Source organism: Pararge aegeria, chromosome 20 (genome assembly GCF_905163445.1).
Source record: "Pararge aegeria chromosome 20, ilParAegt1.1, whole genome shotgun sequence".
In the NCBI taxonomy this organism is placed as follows: Eukaryota; Metazoa; Arthropoda; class Insecta; order Lepidoptera; family Nymphalidae; genus Pararge; species Pararge aegeria.
Genome location: NC_053199.1, coordinates 13,731,898 through 13,747,287, shown reverse-complemented (window position 1 = coordinate 13,747,287; position 15,390 = coordinate 13,731,898). Strand labels below are relative to the sequence as shown.

The 15,390-nt window shown below is 35.5% G+C and overlaps 1 protein-coding gene across 1 annotated transcript in view; it reads right to left on the bottom strand.

Moving 5' to 3' along the window:
- The window catches only part of LOC120632771 (SKI family transcriptional corepressor 2), a 34,467-nt gene extending 20,899 nt beyond the window's left edge, over nucleotides 1-13,568 (bottom strand). Inside the window, exons 1-7 of the mRNA XM_039902767.1 lie at nucleotides 13,464-13,568; nucleotides 12,333-12,558; nucleotides 11,417-11,558; nucleotides 10,352-10,606; nucleotides 9,225-9,391; nucleotides 8,135-8,261; nucleotides 7,170-7,338 (exon numbers count right to left, since the gene is read on the bottom strand). Of these exons, the coding sequence (XP_039758701.1) occupies nucleotides 7,170-7,338; nucleotides 8,135-8,261; nucleotides 9,225-9,391; nucleotides 10,352-10,606; nucleotides 11,417-11,558; nucleotides 12,333-12,558; nucleotides 13,464-13,556 (1,179 nt within the window). The 5' untranslated portion in view covers nucleotides 13,557-13,568. The remainder of the gene's footprint in view (nucleotides 1-7,169; nucleotides 7,339-8,134; nucleotides 8,262-9,224; nucleotides 9,392-10,351; nucleotides 10,607-11,416; nucleotides 11,559-12,332; nucleotides 12,559-13,463) is intronic.
- Between the last annotated feature and the right edge of the window lie 1,822 nt (nucleotides 13,569-15,390).

The window sequence follows — 15,390 nt, the reverse complement described above, 5'->3', positions numbered from 1 at the left end:
ACCGACATCAAGTGGTACAATTGAATCGTCTAACAAAGTATCCATTAGGTACGTGCCTGGGGTGTTAACCGACCCCTGTAAAGTTGTCTCTTTTTGTTATTCTTTTTGGAATTGTCTTTGTGTTTTGTGTATTTGGTCTTCAAATTAAAATATTCTTTATTCATGTATGCCTATTACAGGCACTTATGGCGGCCGATTGGCGCAGTGGGCAGCGACCCTGCTTGCTGAGTCCAAGGTTGTGAGTTCGATTCCCACAACTGGAAAATGTTTATCTGATGCACATGAAATTTTTTTCAGTGTCTGGGTGTTTATCTATATTTTATAAGTATGTATTTATGTAAATTATTCATAAAAATATTCAACAGTCATCTTAGCACCCATAACGCTACACTTACTTTGGGGCTAGATGGCAATGTGTGTATGGTCGTAGTATATTTATTTATTTATGAAGCGTTCACACATATATGTTTACTATGCTAAAAGCTAGGATTATTTCTACAGGAATGAACAGATCCACAAGAATAAGGTGGACCGATATAAAATACCTATGTTAAGCAATGGACCACCGTCATTTGACATGATAATAACGAAACATACAATAGTTTAACTATAGGTAACTTACTTACCACAAAAATTTCGATTGCAGCGCCCTTGGACAAACCATAAAGAAATCATGAAGATATCTAAAGCATCTAGAACACCTCAACAATAATGTCGCTTTTATAAACGGCATAAACGTTTCCCAAAGATGCAATTGAATGCCGCTAGTTGTATTGGAGCAATCGTATTATGGCGACATTCAAGCCAAACGGAGCTCGAATTGGATCCAATTTAAAAAGTTGGACTAGAATTTTTCCAATCACATCCCCGAGGTAATCCGCGATTAGACTCTCTTTTTAAGTTACTTAGTGGTTCTAGAGATTTTGAAGGAGGTAAAAATGACTAAAATAAAATGAGTGTTTTAAATTTATGAATATATGTTTATATTTATGCAACTCTTATGTGTGTTTTACCTACACTTGGAGGACTAGATGACTCTACAGTGGCTATAAGACTGATGTGAAAGGCATATATACTAATTTCGGCATCGACGGTAGGAGAGCCGTAGCTTAATTGGAGAAAGCGATCAGGCCGTGATTGCCAGAGAGTCGCAGGTTTAAATCCTGTCGGTTCCGAAAAAGTTTTATATGCATTTTAAATCTATGCAACTGTTACGTAATTACGTCATATTCATAAAACTTATTCATCAGAAATATGACAGCACAAGAGTTGAAATGATTAATCCAATCCACACTGATTTAACTTTTAGTTCAACCTTTTTGTAAAGCAAAAAATATACCTAGGTATTTATAGTATTGCTAGTCAGAGAGCTATATACGCTCAGGTATTCAATACTGACGACAGGCGGTCGGTCTTAAAAAATATGCCAAAACCAAAACAAGCAATTCCTGAATTTTGAAAAATTAATATTGTGCCACATGACTGGGGCAAGAGGAAGGCAAAGAGAAGTTACCACAAACTAGGCTACCATCGCAACCGCAGACCGTACGTACAAAATTTTGAAAGCTTCATTATAGCGTTGTAGTTTTCATTCATATTTCCAAAACATTCCACGATAGTTCACTACTCCCTTCTTCTCTGTTTTAAATTCTATTTTTATTATTGAGGACAGTTTATTTATTATATTGTTTTAAAGTAAATATCTTTGTAATATTATATTATATTTATATTGATAGTTATATATTCATTTATTTATTACCATTGTTGTATTTACAAATTGTAACAGAATTACGAAATATTGTTGAAGGATGCTTAACTCCTTACTAAATCCTAAGTGACTCCTTATTAAATATAGATATATAAATCCCTTATAAATTCCTTATTAAATATAGATATATATATCTGTAAAGATATTAAATCAAAAGGAGCATAACTATTTTTCCTTACAAACTAATTCCAAACATTCTAAGTGTTTACTTATGATAACCCTATTGAAGATAAAATACCGACACGTGCATAGTACCTACGCTACGTGACGCGTACCTAATAAAGTTCCAGAAGTCACTTGATTTTACTTCTGCATGTATAGTTAGAGCTGTATCTGATTTCTTTCAATTTTCATTTACACGATGTATATTATGAAGCTATATTTATTTAAGTAATAAAATATTTTTCTACGGGTATACCGTACATGTATATATGCACCACCTAACTGTTTTCTGTAATTGTTTCATGCGCCTGGAATAAATCGCTATGATAAGGCTGACAAATTCTAACCGTCTATATGTACTTTTTGTGGTGCACAATAAAAGTATATTCATTCATTGATTCATTCAACTTTTATCCCGAATACGTAACCAGGGTAACATTCCCAGGGGGCTTGAAAATAAAGCTTTTATTACCTATGCACGGTTTCAAAGATCAAAGGCTTTTTGCAAATTCGACAACGAGATAGATTGCAACCTGGACCTGGACATAGTTTTTATCCGGGACAAACAAATGGTTTCCGCAGGATTGAGAAAACGGAAAAAGACGCGGACGAAGTTGCGGGAAATAGCCAGCAAGTAATAATGAAGTTTGAGGATAACATCAGAAAAGGTAAAACCGAGCCAACCTTTACGTTCAGCAATAATGAAGTCATTGATTAATTCAAATTCAGTTCCGAACATTTGCCATTTAAGTTTTCCAACTGTCACATCCCCAGAGACACCATTTTGTAGAAAATGGCCGACGCGATCACATTGCACGTCGTAAACTGTGTAATTAAAGGCGTCCCGAATTCAAATGGACTTCATTTCGGTTTTAAATAAGAGAAAATGTTTAATTTAGCACTGATCGGATTCCGTGCACCAATTAATTGGGGATTTTCATTTTGCGCCGCTAAAATTTAAGCATTTTTTTGTATTGGTACTTAAGTATTGAGCGTTGAATAAGCCTCGCTTTTGAATTGGATCTTTCGTATATTTGTGAATAACTTTGTAGTTCAAATGTTAACGCAACAACTAAGTATGAACTAAGTGTGTATATTCTCTATTACCTAAAACGTCGGTAGGTACACGTAAGAAGTAATTTTCAAAACTTTCTACTACTTTATAGTAGAAAGTTTTTGGTTTATATATTGTCTACTATTTTTATATTTACTCGCAACAGCGTCCTCAAAAAACCTGAATAAATCAAAGAATAAACCAAATAATTCTGAGACTATAAACTGAGAAAATTAAAAAAAAACTCTGTACTCTGAATTTCTAGTAATTAATTTTTTATTCAGGCTAAGTTGATACTAACTTCATTCCATTGTTTTAATTTTCAGCGTTGGCACGGCGAGCGAAGGAAAAATGAAAAGTTAAACGTCATCTGGCAAACGTTCTACGCTAAAAGCCTAGATAGTGTTTTAAAAGTTACGTGTGCTTGTGTACCTATTGTATTGTAACAGTCGGATGGCAATAATCTGTTAATCAGGGCTTCAACACCAGTTATTTTCGGCCCATTATTTATTACATATTTAATTATTGATAAGTATAGATCTATTTAAATATATAGATATATACTTCACTCAGCGGGTGATGGAGAGAGCAATGTTGGAGTATCTACGTGATCAAATCAGAAATGGGGAGATCCGTAGAAGAACCTGAGTTACCGACATAGCTCAGCGAGTTGCAAAGTGGAAATGGGCGGGGCATATAGCTCGGAGAAGTGATGGACGTTGGGGTTCCAAGGTGTTGGAATGGTGACGCAATGTTGGCCGGCCCCCAACGAGGTGGACAGACGACATCAAACAAATCGCTGGGAAACGCTGGAAACAATCGTCCCAGGACCGTGGAATATGGAACTCCCTACTAAAGACATATGCAGCCAGCAGTGGAAGTCTATCGGTTGATATGACGATGATCATAATTTATTACATATTTAATTATTGATTAGTATAGATCTATTTATGTATATATAGATATATACTTTTCTACGGGTATATGTATTAAACAACCCAGTGCGAATTGGTGGAACCCATTTCTATTTGATCATATCTATACCCATAGAGTAAGAAAGATGGCTGCTTAGCTGAAAGAGGATGACCTATAATAGGAAGGAAGAAAGTGTGGCAAGCTCTTACGAAGGTCTTTGCGGAAACGAAAGACAATTTTAAAACAGGTGTCAGTTAGATTATTTAATATTAAAGTTTATTATTTACTAACTTTAGATTAGGAGAACTTTCATTTTATTATTTTTTGTAAGATTGTTCATCACATTGACAACATTATATAGAACTTTTCTTAAATATAGTTCAACGGGTACATACCACGATAATATTTCGATACCCAGTTGTGTTAGACCTATTTGCATGGATCGTGATTACGATTAACCACGAAAATCTTAGTTTAAAATCTTTAATTTTATAGAATTCTCAGGCTTGCAGGTTTCTTCACGATGTTTTTCTTCACCGTTGAAGCAAGTGATTTTTTAATTTCATAAAACGAACATAGCTTAGAAAAGTTATTAAGTACGTGCACGGCGCCCCGAAAGTGAGGCCGAATTCTGTAAGGACTACGGCCTTAATCCCTCCTTATTGTGGGAGGAGACTTATTCTCTTTAGTGAGCCGGTAATGGGTTGATATCTTCAATATTATTTGACGGCCCATTGGCGCAGTTTGTAGCGACCCTGCTTTCTGAGTCAAAGGCCGTGGGTTCGATTCCCACGACTGGAAAATGTTTGTGTGATGAGCATGAATGTTTTTCAGTGTCTGGGTGTTTATCTGTATACTAAAAGTATTTTATGTATATTATTCATAAAAATATTCATCAGTCATCGTAGTACCTATAACACAAGCTACGCTTACTTTGGGGCTAGATGGCGAGTTGTGTATTGTCGTAGTATATTTATTATTATTATTATTTATTATTATCCGTGTACATGGATTCTGTACATTCTTAATTCTGTGACTACAATAATAGTCAAGTAGACCCTAGTTAAATACCGAGAGCTTGTTCCAAAGATACATAGTTATCCACTGTATCATTAATAACAAATCCGTTGCATTGTCCGTCCTTGAAGCGTGTAATTAACTGCCACCCGGAGCAGTCCCGGGGGACAACGCATATGCCGTTACGTCATATGCGCTTATTCAATTAACTATAGCCTAAGGACGTGTAGTATCAGTGCCTACTGTTCAGTGTAAATTAATATTAATATTACCAACTGCCTTGTTGTGTTGTGGTGATTTATAGATTAAAAGGGCCTGGGTTTGAATACCGTTGGAACTAATATTGATAGATTTTCTGATAAGGAATTCCAGTACTAACTTGTAGTTATGAAATACAAGTAAGTACTGGAATTATACTAAAAATAAATACTTACTCTACCCACAGCTAACCCTGTGCGGCACGTCGAAAGGCGCGTTATACTTTTTATATAATCACAAACGCGTTTATAAAAATCTTTATGGGTTGATACCTTTGTTATTTCTTTAAACGGGGGAATTTGCATTAAAAAGAATTAATATTATAATTGCGAAAGCGTGTTTGTTTGCCATTCGTTCACGCACTAACAAAGCAACCGAACTAACTTGATTTTAGGCATAGAGTAAAAGGACGGAGAGTAACATAGACTTCTTTTTATTTCATGAAAACATACGGGAAGCGTATGTTTTCACAGAATTAATAACATACAGAAACCGTGGACACGACTAATATTGAAGCATCGAAAACCACTCCACTTTAGAATGGTTTCTCGAACAACCGGTTAGTCACTTCATATTACTAAGCAGACGACAGTAATTATTTTAATTCTAATGTTCACCATAAAATGTTAAAATGGGAAAAAGTTTGTGAGCTAACATACGTGAGTGAGTAACATTCCGCGGGTGTAAAGAGACGTGCGAGGGGCGTTTTCGCTGTTTTTTGCAAACAAATATACAAATTTCTAATTTCATTCCAAAACCCTCAAATTCCTTTTTTCGAAAATCTAATAGTGACAGATTAACAGAGTCCTATAGTAATCAGCTATACTGATGAATGAGGACTCTGTATTATCTTAATTCAATGCGCTTCCCAAGGAATTTGTATATCAATAGACGCAGATAAAGAATGCGGGCGATTACAGCGAGCAATATATAAAGTTAAGATATCTGAGTTAGATACATTCATTGGAATATGATCCAATATTCATATTTTCCATTTCTTTGGCCTAGACTTCTTCAGTGGTCTCAATTACTCTTATCACTATCACATCGACACATCTTACTTATTTCTTAACCTCCAACCCTACTGTTTCTATACATGCAGGACGGCATGGGCAGGAGACAATTATATCTCCTAAGTATCCTATAAAGGATAAAAATTTTTATCTTCCACTACAGCTTTATCAACTCTCAGAGCACGCACACAAGTGGAAATAATATCCAATTAATATATATGTGTGTATTAATAAGCGGGAATAAACTTCTCCTCTTCCATTTTTCCGTGCTTTAGCAGGTGGACACGTTAATTATATCTCATGTCAGGGGAAATAATTGGGGGATACAATTTTTGTCCCCAGCCTATGCTAGTCTTGCTGCAAGTTTATCATTGGAACACTATGCAAGGCTCACCGCATCTTCGGCCTGGTCTTCTCCATTGACCCCAATCATTTTCTTCACTATCACCTTGAAACTTCGTCTTTCTTATTGATAAACCTGCAACCCTTTTGATTCTAGACACCACGAACAGTGCAGTAGGTAAATAAAACTATGTAATTAAACAAAGACAGAAAATGAAGGAAAAGAAAAAAAAAAGTTAACGTATTTGATAAATAAAAATTTTAATCTAAGGTCTTAAAAGTTAATATATTGTAGTAGGCACCCGTTTGTAGAATATCTATATCGGTCTACACAATATAGAAGTTGCATACAAAAAAAAAAAGAACAACCAGAATGCAATCCACGTAGCATATTTGAGTACCGACCTAGAACAGTCTTCGATCCCAATGTCAAAGGAAAAAAGGAATGAACACAATAAAAAAATAAAAAAACACTGCAGTGGAAATATACAAGGATCACCGCATCTTTGGTCTGTTTTTTTACCAACGGTCTCGATCGTTAACATTACTATCACATGGACATATCCACATTAATTATTTTGCATCCTCTGGCTTTTAGTCACCCATATCCCTGTAAGACAGGACAAGACACAAGACTCACCACATCTTTGGCCTGGTCTTCTTCAGTGGTCTCGATGTCAACGCTTTCATCGCTGTCCCGGTCACTCTTCGAGGAGCGGGCGGGGGAAGAGGGAACTGAAGACCGGATCGGTGACCGCACGGGTGAACGGAGCGGCGACCGGGTCTGTCTTGGCGATGTTGCTGGTGACCTGCGAGATGTTTCAAGTGTTAGCATGGAATCTAAGCTTTTTGCGAGCATTTATACACACACCTCTATATTGAAGTTCGATAAGTCAGAATGGTATGTTTTGAATTAACGACGTAGACTTTTATAATACACACAATTCACATCTAGTACCAAAGTAAGCGTAGCTTGTGTTGTAGGTACTTAGATGACTGATGAATATTTTTATGAATAATATACATAAATACTTATAATATACATATAAACATGTACCTGTAACCTGTAACCTGGATGTTTATATATATTTTCTAAGTATTTATGGATATAATTCATAAAAATATTCATCAGCCCATCTTAGTACCCATAACGCAAGCTACGCTTACTTTTGGGCTAGATGGTGATGTGGATATTGTCGTAGTATATTTATTTATTTATTATTTATAAACACCCATACACTGAAAAATATTCATATTCATCACACAAGCATTTTCCCGTTGGGGGAATCGAACCCACGGCCTTGGACTCAGAAAGCAGGCGCCAATCGGCCGTCGAATTTGGTTTATTAGCATAATACATTACTGCAAGCATATAAAAATAAAACATGTAAATCTGTTTGTACGAAGAATAATAATTATCATGAATATAGAAAGTAACTAAACACTTGCAAATTTAAACAGTACTGCACACCGCCTAGTTCTTAAATGAAACAAAAATATGTTATAGTAAATACCATATCAAGTTAAAATCTCAATTAAGTTAACCAAATTCAAAACTTGATTAATGGAAGTTGTTTTGTTTGAACGTTTGTTTTAAAAAAATACCTATTCGGCGATCGTTGGGGTGAGACGACAGGGGACAGTTGTGGTGACTCCAATCGATGCGAGCGTACTGGGCGAAACGCTCGCGGTTCTTCTATAGCACTGACGCCGCTGAGCGCCGTGAGAGCACCTACAATAATACTTTTTAATGAACCATTACATTAGTTTAAAAAAAAAAATTAACGTATAATCGAACAACGCACTTCTCAGCATGTGCGTTCGTTCGTTTTTTGAGACTTAAGTCGCTATTCTATATCTCTAAAGTCTTCAACATGCATTTAAATACAGAATGAAAAAAAACCCGTTAGATTGTTCATTGTAATCCTCGAAATTATAAGACCGATTTCATCTGAAACCTTCACAAGGAGAATTTTCGGGAAAATGTTAAAGTAAGTGTTAGTATACTACATTTATACGGACATATTATATTAATGTAATTAAAGAAAACTAGACGGACTCCCGGAGGCCCCGGTTTCGATTCTCAGCAGAGGCAATTTGGGAATTTATAAATTCTGAATTTTCTCTGGTCTGGTATGGTTTTGGCCGAGGCTAGTTACCATCCTATTGACAAAGACGTGCCGCTAAGCGATTTAGCGTTCCGGTATGATGTCGCGTGGAAACCGATGAAATATATCAGGGGTATGGATTTAATATATCTGCCTTACTCCCTGACAGGTTCTCTCTCTATGGTCGTTCCTACATCACTGAAGATCGTGGTCCTGGTGAGATCTCAACTTCGCGTTGGTAAACTGTCTCCATCGACTTCTGTTGGAAGCCATTTTTGCGATTTGATAGAAGCGGTCTGTATTTGATTTTTTCAGCTTGTCTACCCATCTTGTTGGGGACCGGCCTCTAGGTCTTTTGCCTTCGGTGTTGTCCATAAGTATAATTTTTTCCAGGCTATCATTCCCCCGCCGCATTATGTGCCCGAAATAGGAAAGCAAACGTTGGTAACATATAGACGGAAGTCCTGACAGGTTAGCCCGCTACCATTTTAGACTGCATCATCACTTACAACCAGTTGAGATTGCAGTCGAGGGCTAACTTGTAGTGGGATACAAAAAAAAAAAAAATTATCTTTTTTATTTCTTACCAGGGGACCATAGAGTAGGTTTAAGCCAGGGTATTGCGTACGGCAGCGGCAATCTCGCTCCCCAAACGTAATCAGCCAGTCTTGGTACAGGTGTGTGGGCACTGGGAGGACTGGCTGCAGCTCTTTTTGCCTCAGGGTCCACTTCTGGCCTGCGCATAGGTACCCTTCTGTGGTACGATTATAAACCGAACTTGGTTAAACGATGTTCAAAGTTATACCGATAATTTAGTTTCAACAAGCAATGCGTTTTACAAAGATAGAGAAGTGATAAAAATAATGATCATATTATAAATTTAATTTAATTTATCATATTATTTTTTTTTATAAATTTTTAATAGTGTTTTTTAATTTATTCTTAAGCATTGTTAATAATTTAAAAAAAAAAGAAAAATAATAAATGATAGAAATTCTAAATGATCATATAACCGAATGATATTGACGAATGATTTATTAACAATCACTCGTAAACCGTAAAGGTCCTAAAACGGTAAACGTGGCTGGACCGTGATTAGTTATGACTTTACTTATATTGTTTGGTTCAGGAAATTTGCACCGCATGGACTTTCTAAAGAAAAAAAATGATTTTGACGCAAACTAAAAGGTTTGATAAGCCGAGAAGATTGACCGAAAGTTACATTTGTCAAAAAAAAAAACGTGTGTGTACACGCGATAGACGTTATACTTTGAAATTTTTTTCTTTCGCCTTTTCTTCGTTTGTAGAAATAACTCCCCTAACAATAGAAAAAGTTATTAAATACAATGATAGATTTATTATAACGCATTATCTAGTTATCTCATTATGGGAAAACCAAGTTTTATCATTAAAATTTGAGATTTTTGTTTTTACAATTGAATCAATTAAATTACCGGAATGAGCCAGCAGACTTAGAAAATTCAAAGTGTACAGTGTCAAACCTTTTATTGAAATATTATATTTCTGATACTACAACTTCTGTGGGATATTCAATATAGTCTAGTTTTTTCTTTCTCATGTTCTATTTCGGAAATGAGTTACGGAGTAGAGTTAATATTTTGAGGAAGTTAGACTAGGAACTTAAGAAGAAAATACAAAATTAGTAAAATCTCGCACTACAAAACTTGTGTATTTTTATGCATTGGATTCACACCTAGCTGCTGATAACATCCTCTTCCGAGTCCCACCGTTGAACATAGCCTTGACATCTTCCCACGCGTGTACAACCTCAACCGGCGGGCTGCCGCTAAGCTTCATATGTCTTCTCCAGGAGTTAAAGTTAGCTGCATCAGGTTGCACGTATTTGTCCCCGGGGCCCACTCGGTGGGAATGGAAGATGAATTTGTTTGGGGAGAAAAACAGGCCACAGTAAGCACATTTAATGCATTTCGCTCTTGATGAGTTATACCTAGGATAGAAAAACTACTTTAAACACGTATTTTATAATATTAAATTTGGAAATGAATATTGGAGCTGAGACACAATAAACTTCTTGATCTGCTATGGATATACAACTTGTAACCGAATTACGAAATACTGTTAAAGGGTGCATAACGCAGTGGCGTGCATGCAGGATATGCACAGGGTATGCAGATACTATAAAATGAAAAAAAAACCCCGGTACGAGTATAATAAACTTAAGGATACGCATTCTAAGAGTTATAAAAAGCCTGCCCTTAAGTTTTTATAACTCGTATTGATGTTTTTCTTCATTTTTTTTATATCATCTGCATACCCTGTGCATACTCTCTATGCACGCCACTGTGCAATAATATATTTCATAAGGAATCACCCTGTCAAAATATTAAATGAAATAAAAAATTAAAAGAAGCATATTACTAATTCAAAACATTCTAAGTGTTTACTTATGACAACCCTATTGAAAATAAAAGACCGAAACGCGCATAGTACCTACGCTACGCGACGCGTACCTAATAAAGTGAGAGGATCGATTTCAATAATGCATGAGATGTTAGGGCTGTATCTGATATTAAAACTATGGCAGTGGTTTACTCAAAAACTGTTGGCGTCTCGGTTTCACATCTAAGTCTCAGAAACAGTAAATAATGTACCTCTAAAGCCTGTGAAGTAATTTTTCCGTTTTCATTTACACGTTGTATATGTGTTATAGTGAGCAATAAGTTGATTTGTTGCAGCTAATCATTATGTATAGTATATGTAAATGTATATATTATGTTAATATATATTATATATTTACCTGGCTGGTAAAAAAGCTCCTCTACAACCCCAAGCACATTCGTGATGGACAGCAAACGCAAAATCGTCTGGTAATCGTGGCGGAGCATTGTCACCCAAGAACGACTTGCAGAGCCGCTCAGCTTCGCGACGCGTTATCATACCTATTTCAAACCAGATACATTATGTGCGTTTTAAGAAATCAATACAAAATTCTAAATTAATTTATTTGAAGTCTGGTTTATAAGCACGAAACTCAGCAGATTGCTTTCAGCATCATTTTACAGTTTACAATCTTTAGAATTTTTCTATCATGCGAGAGATGAGAATGGAGAAGCGTGCTTCCAAGCAGCTTTGTGGTTAATGAATTCATCAATCGTATAGTAACTATAATATATTAAGTAGGTTTTAACACATTGTTAGGACTTAAATTATTACTATTAGATACAATATAATGAAAACATTAAACTCAACTTTCACTCACTAATTTTATCTTTAGCAAACGTACATACTAGATTATAATTACAATACATGAATATATAAGTGTATATCTTCAAGAAGATTTTTTTGAACGTGTTTTCCATTAGCTTTCCGTTTTCTATTTCCAATTCTTTACCTAAGTAGATATATTTTTCTTTCATATCCGTTTTATTAATGTTAAATAATATAGATTTTTATTAATGAAAACGCTTTTTATTTGCATAACATTAAGTCAAGCATAGTCGAGTAAAATTTTGTTTTCACTACAATTAAGCCCTGCCTTTATGATTGCAATGCCATCTGGTAGTAAGTTATGATGCAGTCTGATTAGAAATTTATGAATTCCCAAAAGGATAGAACCTGGGCGCCAGTGAGGTCGTCGAAACCTCTGCGCAATGTCATCAGAGGTAGGGAAGTTGGTATGCGTATCATGTATTGTATTGGAATTTGGAACATACCACATCGTCTCGAAGAAACAGGCATAGCACCTGCTCGTCTCAGTATCTCAAGCTGTACAGGCGTACACTGAACGCAGGTGATTCCCAAAGCCACGCGACGGTTGTGAATCTCGTTGTAGGAGAACTGTTTTAGGAGAGTGTTCGAGATCTGAGCGAGACACAACCGCTCCATGCCTTCAATGACGAGAGATACTATCGGCACTCCGTACAAGAGGACTGTACCAACCTGGATAGGACAAAAAATACTTAAGGCGATGAAATATATAATACCATCGTAGGTACACCATCATTAACATCCCACAGGGCACGGGTGTCCTCTCAGAGTGAGAAGGGTTTAGCCCATGGTGCACAATGAGCCACAAGCGGATGGGTAGACTATACTCGCCTTTGCGAATACGAACATTTTTTCAGTTTGTGGTTAAAGACGTTTATTTTCTCAAAATAAATTACAATTTCACTCAATGACATATTTACAACTTATTTTTATGTAAGTTATATTAAAACTACAAACAACGGCACGTACAAAACAAACAGAAATTATATAAAAAACTTGAGGTAAATTATACTTCATACTGTCATACACTCAGGACCGCACTCAGATTTTGTCAATTACAAAGGTTTTAAATTTTTTCTTAAAAATATTGAAATTTTGTTCTATTTTAATGTCGTTAGGTAATTTTGGGAATAGGACCCACAGCTTTGGATAAAGAAAGCTGGCTCACTCCTTCAATATGTTACTTAATTATGGGTAGGTAATTTTGAAATTATATTTGGTTAGTTTTGACCAGCAAAATAAATAAAAAGAAGATTGCAATAGCTTGCTTGGAGGTTTCACGAAAATTTATTTTTAATTCACCTCTAAGCTACGGCTTTCGTACCGCCGTTGCCGAAATTAGTTGCCTTTTATATCAGTCTTATAGCGCGAATACACGAAAGTAGCAAGCTCAAATCCTGTCGGTTCCGAAATTTTCTATAAGCATTTTAAATTTATAAAATTGTTAATTCCTTCAAGTGTAGGTAAAAACACTTATAAAAATTATAAAATTGACTAGCCAAATCCAATACTGTGTAAGTTGAGAAGATAAGTTGATAAGGCATTAAAAAGATAACTATGTGAAAGCTGTCACTTACTTGGTTCGGTTTACTGCTCATTTCCAAGGCTTTGTGATCTGATCTTGACTTGATTGACTCTCGCGGTGACAGGGCCAAGTTTGTCGCCTCCATCCTAAATAAAAACAAAACAAAATGCAAATTTTTTTATATTTATCAAAAAAATTAAATTGAATTGTCTCTGCGTAGTAATTCAAAGCAACTTTTTCTTAGCTCGAATTATTATTTTAATGATACACATTTGCGTTTGAATTTTATATCCATCAATATTTTTGTCAGGACTAATATTCGAAACTTCTGAATTGATAAATTGAAGAAGTTTTCAGGCTTTATCTCTATGGCAAAAAGTCTAAACTGATATTGACGAAAACTGGTGCCTGTGATAAGAATGTAGGCACAATGCAAAACTCTATGATTTACCTACCTACGTGTTTTTATTTCACACCTGCTCAAAAAAGGAATAAAATGTTTGTATGTGAGTTCCTTCATTCCACCATAACTTCTAAATACTTGAACAGATCGGATTTAAGTACGGGGTATCGTTAGTATCTCTATTCATCCTGAATGACACAGGCTATAAATTTGTGCTAAAAATTTAGTATGGCGTCTTTATGGCGCCACTGTCAACAGTGGATATTGATACATTGAACGAATGAAGGAATACACTTTTATTGTACAACAAAGAAAAAAATAGTTAGTAGAGATATAAACATAGAGCAAGAGTGTTGGGCTCGGGTGTCGTACGAGGCGACTAATGGAATTTAAGAGAAAGGGCAGCAGCTTCCTCATTGATCCATCTACTGCGATCACCAACCCGTCTGCCCAGCGTGGTGATTATAGGAAAATCCTCAACGTGGGAGGCCTTTAGTCCACCAGTGGACTGCTTATAGGCTGTTGATGATGAAGCGGACAAACAGATGTTAAAAAGATTTACTATATTGGTTTTTATTAATTTAAATATTTCATATCCAGTGACGACAAGCTTTTTTGTTGTTTGTTGAAGTTATACTTCTATAGCGGCGTTAGGAAAAAATCATGTTAGTGAAATTATACGATGTAACAAAATGGACGCGCACGTGGTTACACGATTTTAACAGAATAAAGGTAGTTGCGGAACTGAGTGAGAGGGGAATACATCGACCGCCATCTCACTTTTTACGATGCGAGCGCGCACTGTCACAAAAACCGGCACTCTAAAGTTAGCTTTCAGGTTTGACAGTGTACATTTTCAATTGTCAAAGTCTGCGGGCTCATTCCGGTGATTTAATTGATTCAACTTTACAAAAATCTCGAATTTTAATGTTTATTAAGACTTTGAAGTCCGATAACAAGACAACTAGATAATGCGTTATAATAAAACTTGCAATGTATTAAATACCTTTTTTCTATGGCCGGAAGAAGACATTTTTGAAAATATTTTTATCTTGTAGTAATTTAAGTATAACTTCTCACGCATGTACATAAGTATGTATACACTTTGAATGTATTAAATACCTTTTTCCTGTTGTTAGTATCATTTTCTCTACAAACGTAGAATAAGGCTCAAGGTAAAACTTTTGGAAAAAAAAATTATCCTGTTACGCCAAAGAAGTATAACTTCTCACGTACATGTTTTTTTTTAAATAGATACTTTTCACGTTTAATAACAAAAGACTTTTTTTTTTAATTTTTGAAGGAGAATTGTAACTACCTAACTTGTGAATTTCAAGTAGTATATACTAAAACAGAACGCATGGCAGTGGGCCGACAAGTCGAAATATGGGTTTACCATAACAATTAAAACAAATAGCCGCAATTATCTGTAATAACCAATTCGCGCGTACAAAATAAGTCATTGTGCCAAACCAAATGGAATATTTTGCCGGACAATAAACTGCAGGCGAGAAAACTGGTAAATTGTAACAAAAGCGATGACTCCGTACACAAATAACGTGTGAATTTAGTGTAT